Source organism: Balaenoptera borealis (assembly GCF_965194805.1).
Source record: "Balaenoptera borealis genome assembly, chromosome: 12".
Lineage (NCBI taxonomy): Eukaryota > Metazoa > Chordata > Mammalia > Artiodactyla > Balaenopteridae > Balaenoptera > Balaenoptera borealis.
Window position 1 is genome coordinate 9,024,794 of NC_138869.1, and position 9,464 is coordinate 9,034,257.

Genomic DNA, 9,464 nt, shown 5'->3' on the forward strand with positions numbered 1-9,464 from the left:
AGAAAATGCGAGCCAAGGATTTTATATCCAGCAAAACCGACTTAAAGAACAGAGATAAATTATCGACATTCAAGAACTCAGAGAGGGACTTTCCTGGTGGTGCAGTGGTTAAGAATCCACGTGCCAGTGCAGGGGACACGGGTTCGAGCCCTGATCCAGGAAGATCCCACATGCAATGGAACAACTGAGCCCGTGAGCCACAACTACTGAAGCCCGCGCGCCTAGAGCCCGTGCTCCGCAACAAGAGAAGCCACCGCAATGAGAAGCCCGCGCACGGCAACGAAGAGTAGCCCCCGCTTGCCGCAGCAACAAAGACCCAACACAGCCGAAAAAAAAGAACTCAGAGACTATTCTTCCTATGAGCCCTTCCTAAGGAATCTTCTAGGAATGAACTTCATAATTACTAGAGAGTGAGGAAAGGACTAATAGTGAGCATGAAAAGATATCTGTGTGTAAAACTAAGCCTCAGCGAGGGCTAGAGGGGAGAGGTTATTGTTTACAATGGCAGATGCTCTGACAATGAAGAAATAGGACAACCATTTAAATACATGAGAGGAAGACGGGGAGAGTATGTGCAAAAATTTAAAAAAACCTCTAATCGTAATTAGAGGTGGTGGTATTACTATTGCTACTCTGAGATTGTGTAAAGTGGGATAAAGCATCCCCTGTATCCTTGAGACCAAGGTTTTCAGTGTGGAGGAAAAGAGATACAAATGTAATATAGAAGAGATAAAGTAAAAACACTAGACCTGAACTTGAATTGGAAACAGCATTTAATCTTTATGTGTATGCATGTATGCGTGTACCTTTTTTACCCTGCTCTGTTCACTGAAAAGATCAAGAAACGATTTAAAAAAAAGAATGCTAGTGTATTAAAAATGTTTATTAAGGCATGGTTCCTCTGTTTCTTTTCATAGGACTAAAAATACCTCTTGGTATTGGTGTCATGAAGATGAATATATTCTCAGTTGAAAGTAACTTGGGTCACACAAACAATCGAACAGTAGCGGTGGTTTATATTAATAATGAACAATCTCAGATCCTTGTCACCTGAGCTGGGCGTCTAGCTATAACCTGTCTGCCTTCACTGTAACAAGAGAAGGTTGGCTGAAATGATTTCTAAGGTCTTTTATATTGCTGTGAGTCTGATCGTCATTCCATATTATTACACTGAATATGTGCTTTTCTGCACTTCAGCATACTGTAGCTTATTTAAATGCACATTAGGAAACACTTTTCTGAAGCGCCTTTACCTGCCATGACACCTTCTCTGTGGGTCTTCCCTCTACGATCGCTTTTCTCTGGAACCACAGGCATCAGGAGGCGATTGGCTAAGTAAAGTGTGCTGCCACCAAACTTTGGATTCCTCTGCAGGCATCTGCAAGGCTGAGCTGGACCTATACAACTGATAGTGTGAAAAAGTTTCCAAGATGAGAGAAAACCACAAATTTCAAAACAGTATACAGTAAAACAACATTGGGGTTTGAAGAAAGTATGTGGAAATATTCACTTATTTTACCTTGCAGTTTTCTCCCGGGAGTACAATATGGTGGGTGGAAAAATGCTATGAGAAATCGGGGGCATTACCCTTCTTTCCACATATCCTCATGCAGCTGCTTAAAATTATTTTAAAACTGAAGAATCATGAAGTGCATATAGTAAAATGTACAGCTTGATGTATTTTCACAAACTGAATATTCTCATATAATCAACACTTAGATAATGAATCAGCACAACCCCAGACCCCCCCTCATGCCCTCTTCCAGTCAGCACCCACCACCTTGGGTAACCACTATCCCTATCCCTGTGCTGTTAATTTTTTATGAGCAAGAGTCCTTCTACAATATAAAATATCAAAAGAAAAATAGCCTCAAAGTAAGGATTCCATTTATTTATCCAAAACCCAACCGATATAACCTATTCTAGAAGACCAAAAGTAAATGTGGGTCGCTAACTCCAAGAAGCTCACAGACAAATTAAATAACAGCGCTGGTGGAAACAAATACAGCGCTGCCAGTGCAAGGGAACGCTGGGGGAAGCTGAGGAAGGTTTCACAGAAAGGTAGGGCTTTGGAGGAAAATGTACAAAGGTTACAAAGAAACGTTGTGAGCGCAAATGAAGCTGGCTCTTTAAGACACCTGTTTATGGGGAGGCCTGGTTACAGGTTAACCCTAGCTGTTTTGGCTTCCGAAGCCACCAGTCAGAATGACATCACTGTTACCAGGTTACTCGGATGGAGGGCATTTGCTGGCCACGTAATGAGGAAAAGGAAGTCCCGGGAAACACGCCCCTCCTTGCCCAGGAGGGGAAAGCCATGCAGCGCCCAGAGGCCGGGAAGCCTATCATCAAATTCAACCACTGCCAGAAGTACATCTACAGCTTCAGCGTGCCGCCATGCTGCCCCCTCTGCCGGCAGGACGTGGGCCCCAGGAAGCTGGAGGAAGCGCCTGTCAGCATCCCTAACCCGTTTACCGATGGGCATCAAGAAGAGTGTTCATTCCTCCTCAGACCAACTCAAGGGACGTTTCTTAGGTACAGTGTTTTATGTGTTGCATTGGATTGTGCAAAGTTTTCCTTCTGTTTTAGTCACTTAAACTTTCTAACGTGCTATATACAGTGTGAGATTTGGTGGATAATCTTTTCAGCGTTCTGGTGTTAAATCCTAAAATGTAGGCCTTTTTGTTTCATAAGAATAGAAGGCTGCATACTTTCCTGGAATGATAAGTGCAAGAATATACGAAGGTCAAACCTGCTTATACAATTTTAAGAGAGAGGAATCGATAGCCTGGAGATTTTTTTTACCCATAGATTTTGTGCTAAGAGGCTAACTGGGAAAATGACCCAGCAGCTAATCTCATCAAAATAATACCTTTACTTCGAGTTAGTCTGTAACATTTGTGACAAGCAGGTACCCTGCGCAGAGCCTGAAGAATGGCCACGTACAGACTATTTTGCATGGAGGTGCATGAAATTGAGACTAGAGCTGGTCTGTTTCAATGGTAGATGTCACCTGACTTTAAGAAATATTTCAGAAATCAAAAGAAAGGATGGTGCCTTCTTAGAGTCCTGAGTTTACAGGTGGAATTGGAACTGGCCCTGCACAAGCCAGGTTTCAAGAGAACAGTGATGAGTAATGGTGCGAGCTTTGGGAAGTGTGTCGTGCACTCCATCATGGTCTGATGCCCAGACCTTCCTGCCTCCTTGAAACATACCCTCCTGAGTCCCTCATGCCCTCTAGTGCTGGTTTGGGATTAGAAAATTGGAGTTGACTACTTCCCTGCTCACTAACTTCCTTAATCAATTTCCTTCCAGTCCCTATGGGGATGAAACGAACCGACGTGCGTACAAGGCATCGGTCAAACACTAGGGGCAGAACAGTCTGCACTCCTGACCCTTCCTCGGGGAGGCAGCGGGATGCAGAAGGGACCGTGCAGCTTATACGCCAAGAAGCCGCCCATTCCTACCCCGATTCAGACCAGCTCCAGGACCCTCTCCGAGTCTCTGGTTCCTCACCTATAAAACGAGGACCCGCTGACCTTGCAGAGTTGTGAGGGTCAGCGAAAAGGCCTATAAAGCTGGCCCGGGTGCCAGGCACGACGATGAACCAACACGCTCCTTCCTTTCCCGATATTTTCATACTCAGCTCAGAACGTGACTGGCAGAACCTTCATTTCTACCTTAACCAGAATCATGAAGCCCAAACTGTTTTATAAGGCCCCTCATGCACGCTAACTTGGAGTTAGTAACTGGCTGGATTCCGAAAGCTTTTGAACAGAGGTGAAAATTCAGAATTCATTTCCTGTAACGCTGGTTCATTCAACAGGTCCTCGCTGAGCAGCTCTGTGTGGGAGATGCTAGGGATGTCATAGTGAACAAGCTGCAGCCCTGCTCTCCAGAAATGCCGCAACACGCGGTAGGCTTTCAGGCTAGCCCCTGAAAAGCATTCATCTCTTCTGTGATGTGGTGGTGACACGAGCAGGCCTGGCCTCCCTCGGCAGCAGCAGAAAGGAGGTGGTGGTGCTGAAATGCATCGTGTGCTCAGGCATCTTCCTATTCCCCTCAGGAACTCAGGCCACGATCCACAGAACCCAAGTAGCCCCCTGCCTGCCAGTCCCTCGAAGGCCAAGTTCCAGACTATTTTCTTCCCTCTCATCCTGTTTCTAAACCCTCAGGACCAACTCCCGCAACTCATCTTGAGACAATTTCATCTACTTCATAAGAGAACCAGCAGTGACTCAGAGGAATCACGGAGGCTCTGATCTAACTAGATGAGGATCCCTCAGGGCTGCCACATAGGGTTGTGCAGCTTGTGGACTGCACAAAGGCACCTGGCCAAGGCAGTGGCGGGTACTGAAATTCAGCCTGCATTCCACTCACCCTGGGCAGCACCTGGGCAGAGCTGCATCTGCAGGAAGAAGGGGCACCTTTTCTTAATCTGTACAAAACTATCATATGGGATAGGGGTGGCCCTGGCCCTGCCCCATCACATGCTTCTGTAACACTTCTCAATCTATTAAAAACTTGTTAAACTAAAAAAGTCTTCTCTGGAAGCAAGCAAACTCTGTGAGGCAGGGACCTCCTTTCCCGTTGTGTCACTAGCCCTTCACTTCAAATGACAGGCCCGTAGTTGACACGTTACATGATTGAGAAATAACTGAAGGAGAGGGAGGAGAGCAGGAGTGAGAGGGAACGCCTGGGACTTAGGCAGGAAACAGAGAGGCTGTACATGCAGGGAGTGACCTTGGGACGGCACACATCCAGGTCCAGCACCGTGATCGGCCACCCAAGACTTACTGTTTTTCCCAGCTTCATTCTCAACCTCTGAACCCACAGGGTCTCAGAAAACTCACAGTGGCTGCAACAAGACGGCCTGGGGGGATTGCTCTGAAGAGGTGGGGCAGCCATTTGTGTCCCTGGCCATTGTAAACCCCGGGACTGCTTGCTTTAACGAGGAACCGAACATTCAGAACTGTGGTCTGACAAAGGAGCTTCGTCAGTTAAAAATTACCTGACTTATTTGACACCTCTACATGGTAGCACTCAATAGGCAATTTATTCTTACAACCAGCTTGCTAGGAGGCTTATGCTATTTCCATCTTACAGGTGAGAAAGTCTCAGGGCGAGTAAGTGATGGCCTGGGATCATATACAGAGGTTAAATTACCTGGAGTTTACATCTAATGCACAGTCTCGGGGGAAGAATAATTTCAGGAAAGAAGGGCTGTCCAGGAAAAGTGAGTGTGGCCACAGGCTTCAAGACCATATTAGTTTCAAAGGTAGAAGCCCACTGAGGTGCTCTCAGGACCCTCTCACCCACGCTGGCCTGAGGAACAGGCTGCCCTCTCACACTTGAGGAGGAAAGAATCAGGAGCTTCCTCAACAGCTGACAGCCGGGTGGGCCCCTCTGCCGCAGAGCCAGGCGTCATGCTGACTTTACGCTCCAGCGGGGCTGGCCTTCCAGCACACTCACCTTTAGGACTGCGGGGGCCAAGAAAATCCAGAGGGGGTGCAGGGCACTGTTTTCTACCTCACATGTACTCTTGGCCTTTCCACTAACCTGGCCTCTGGCGCCGAGTTCTGGCACCGGCCAAGATGGGAGGCCCACTGTTCCCCTCCCACTTTAAATACCAATTCTACACGCCTGCTGTGTGCAAATGAGAGGGCAAAAACGCTCTTGTTTCTTCTAGGGAGTATGACGGAAGGTCTGATCTTCACGTGGGGATAACCAACACAAAAGGTAAGTGCACTTTCATAGCTTAAAAAGTTCCTCCAATACCTGGTTAGAAGAGAGCAGCATCTCTAGAGAAAAAGTATTGTGGCAACATTACTAACAATACTAAGTATCTGAAAGCTCTTTAATGTTTTCTCAGCCAAGAGCTGAGAAAACATTAAAAACATTGCAAACCTGTATGTTTTTTGTTAGTTTTTAAGAGAGGAAGAAACAGACGTCCAGAGAGGTTGAGCTGTCCAAGATCTCAATCTTGTGTTAGAAGCAGACCCTCTGCTCCCAATGCTATACTCAGCCCACTGCCACTGGGTCCTCCTACTCCGGGGTCTCCAGGGGCCAGGCAGGAACACCAGGGATAAACTGGAGGGACAAAGCACCTGAACGTGCGGTAGGGCCTGCGAAAGTTTGCTTTAAAAAATCAGAAAAGCAGCACATTTAAATAAAATGGTTCCTTTGGCCAGATTTAGCTTGGAGGGCACAGTGTGCAGGAAAAGGCCTGGGGAGTGCCGCCAGCAGGAAGGTGCAGGCCTGGGAATGGTGAGCGAGGCCAGCCACTTGCGGCTGCGATCAGGCCCCACAGGTGAAGTCTGATTACAGCCCTTGCTGCTCCCTTGAGGCAGGAGAACTGACACAGTGAACAGAAACCTAGGACTGGGTTTTGAACTCAGTGACTGGCAGAGCAGTCAACTCTGCACCAGTCTGCCAGGAGACATGTACTGCTGATTTAAGGAAATGAGACGGACGCCTCTGTAGATAGAGAACTTCAAAAAAAATATTTGGAGATGATCACCCCAGCACCTATTACTGTCTCGTTTCTCTGGGACAACCTCGGGTGCTGAGAGCAAGGAGGCAGAGGCTTCCTGGAGGAGGAGGTTCGAGAGCTCTCGGACGGCAATCGGGAAGTGCCGTCTGGGCCCCTGTTGTGTGCAGTTACCAGGTGGCCACTGTCACGTTCACCGGGGTGCATTTCCCCTGACACCTCTGTGTGATTTTGGTGTTGGCGGCAGGAGTCGTGTATAATTACACGGTGCACGGTGTGCAGCGAGACGAAGCGGGCTGGGAGCAGAGTGTGAGCGTCCCGCTCCTGCAGCCCGGCATGTTCGGACTGATGGACCAGTGGGACCAGTACCTGGAAGACTTCTCCACCACGGGGGCCTGGCTGCCTCACAGGTAGGACAGCGCCCTCACTCACCACCAGGCGCGATCACAGCTCACAGAGGACGCTACGCTGCACTGACTTTCATGTTGAGCCTGTACTGAGATGGTAGCGTCTGTAACAGAATTAAGCAGGGCCTGAATTACTTGGGGTTTCTGCAGAGGTGAGCTAGCACACATTTCCCCAATAGAACCACAGCACTCTAAGAGCTGAAAGGACCAGAACTTAGTACTCTAGTTACTGTACTTATTTGACTCTTTTACACACTCGACATTTAATAATATGTACAGCAAAACCCACAGTATTATATTCCCTTAAAACAATTTTAAATGAGGTTCAAAATGTAAACCTATCTAAAGCTCCCCCCTTTTTAAGTTTCAGCAATTTTGAAATTAATTTATCGATTCCTTGCCCCCTTATCACTGTAGAAGATATATAGCATACTTGTGGACTTAAATTGTTCTGATGCTTCCCTTGAAATAAGTTTAGACACTGTAGGATATCATAAAACTCAGACATGGAATTCCACTTCTAGAATCTAGAATTTCAGTGAAATTAAGTTCCCCAAATTGGGGCTTATATGCAACTTGAGTCACCACTCTGGACATCTCGGTGAGTCCTATCTGTACTTAAGCTGCAAGCAGAAATAGCCCTAGATGCCAAGTGTCCCTCAGAACTACACCTCTGGACACTTTGTCATCAAGGGGGCCAGCACACATGGGGGCCCAGCTTGCAGCGAGATTAAAATTATGAAAGGCCGTGGGCAGCTCAGGGCTAAGCCTTGTCTTCTCGACGTCCTTGCTCCGTAAGGTACGAAGAAGACCACCACAACTGCTACAGCTACGCCCTCAGGTTCATTAACTGCGTCCTGGCCACAGAGGGCGAGGAGCGGCTGGACCGGGACGAGTTCACAGAGAAGTTCGTGATCCCGAGGACGAGGAAGGCTTCCAAGTACATCACGCTCTACCGCATGATAGAAGAGCACGGCTTCTACGTCATCGACCCTCCTGGTCCCCAGACAGGCCCAGGTCCGGGAAGCGGCTCGTGCTGAGTGCGCATCGCGCCTGAGAGCAGACAGGAAGGGCTGTCTGGGGGTTCCTGCCTGGAACAGCTACTGGGCCTCTACGTGTCTTAAACTGTGGTTAATAAAAAAGAGTTATGGCTTCCCTTTACGCATATTTCAGCTTACTGCAGTGTAAGAATTTACGAAATTAATAAAAAATTGCCCTGGGTTTTCAAAATTGTAGGCACCACAACTAAAATTCTTTTCACAGTAGTTTGGGGTCCATGTTACAGCATAAAGTGGCAGCATCTTTTATTCACAGAGCAATGAGAACTCTTCCTATAAATTAATTAGGGAACAAATTCACCTTTCAATGTGAATCCAGAAATTGGGGATTTGTAGGAAGAGACCCTTACAGTTTATGAAGTAATGACTGCCTTCACCTCATTGTTTTTATATAAAAAGCACATGGTAACCTTTTGACAATCAATAATAATTAAAAAGAAAAAAGAAAAAAGGTCTCAGAATCTGAGCCAGGAACCATATGCACTCCTCCTGAGTCAGCCTTTCTGTGTCTACGCGCACAAACAGGATTGGGAATTCCTCAATCAACCTGCTTCCCAGGCCTGAGGTGAGGAGTTGGGGTGTTGGAGTTACCACAGAGAATCACCTCCTCTGCCCACTCTAGGTGCAGAATTCAGAAAGGACACGATGAAAGTCCGTCTTCTTTCTCTAATACCTTCAGGAGGAGGAAGGGGACGAAGGAGATGAGTAACCACAAGGATTGTTAACAAGCACATTAGAATTTTTACACCCAAATAATCAGACTTTAAATAGCCAGTGAGCAAAACGTTTCAGGATTCCTCTTTGGAAACTGCTTCCAGAACTCTTTGTTTTTGACCAAACGTGATATACTATCCACCGAATCTTATTCCTCAGCGTGGGCACTGAATGATGTCTAATTTCCAAAAACCAAACCCATCTTTCAAGGTAGCAATAGTTACTTAGTAATAAAGATATTCGGAAAACTTGCTACAGATCCTTCAAGCTTGTTTCCAAAGAGGCATTGGTCAGTGCTTCACACTAGCGACTTCAGTGGGAAAAAATGCAGGCAGCTCAACATTTGCATTTGTTAAGTTTTAGGACTGTTCTTTAAGAAATACAAAACTTCCTACCTAGAAAATGAGACCACCTTAAACAAGTTGCCTGCTACTCTGTGTGTTCAAGGAATCATAAAGACCTCAGCGGGTAAAGATGAAAGGAGTGTGGCGTTTGGGGGATATTCCGATTTGCCCCATTCTCTTCACGCTCTGTCTTAGGACTCTGCTTCCCTGGTCCAGTTCTTTACCTTATTATTAGTAATCATAACAGCTGCAATTAACGCGTATTCATAAAAGACTCCACAACAGAGTAAACACTTCTTACTCTTCCCTTTTAATCTCTAAGACCATCCTGTGAGGTAGGTACTAACATCATGCCCATTTTACAGATGACAAGGGAAACGGACTTGCCCAAAGGCACCCAGGGGCAAAACCAGGGTTCAGACCAGGTTTGACTGCAAAGCCCGTGCAGTTACCT

General features: G+C 46.7%; 1 protein-coding gene across 2 annotated transcripts; it reads left to right on the forward strand.

Moving 5' to 3' along the window:
• Window positions 1–2,130: 2,130 nt before the first annotated feature.
• MKRN2OS (MKRN2 opposite strand) lies at window positions 2,131–8,055 on the forward strand (the record flags this gene model as incomplete). Of its 2 annotated transcripts, XM_082345915.1 has the most annotated exons (4): window positions 2,131–2,532; window positions 5,687–5,736; window positions 6,735–6,897; window positions 7,694–8,055. In XM_082345915.1, 4 exons carry the CDS (start codon window positions 2,234–2,236, stop codon window positions 7,932–7,934), a joined length of 753 nt encoding a protein of 250 aa, XP_082202041.1. In that variant the 3' UTR covers window positions 7,935–8,055. The 2 variants fall into 2 exon arrangements, with proteins under 2 accessions (XP_082202041.1, XP_082202042.1); XM_082345916.1 differs by lacking the exon at window positions 5,687–5,736 and having other exon boundaries at window positions 2,475–2,532.
• Between the last annotated feature and the right edge of the window lie 1,409 nt (window positions 8,056–9,464).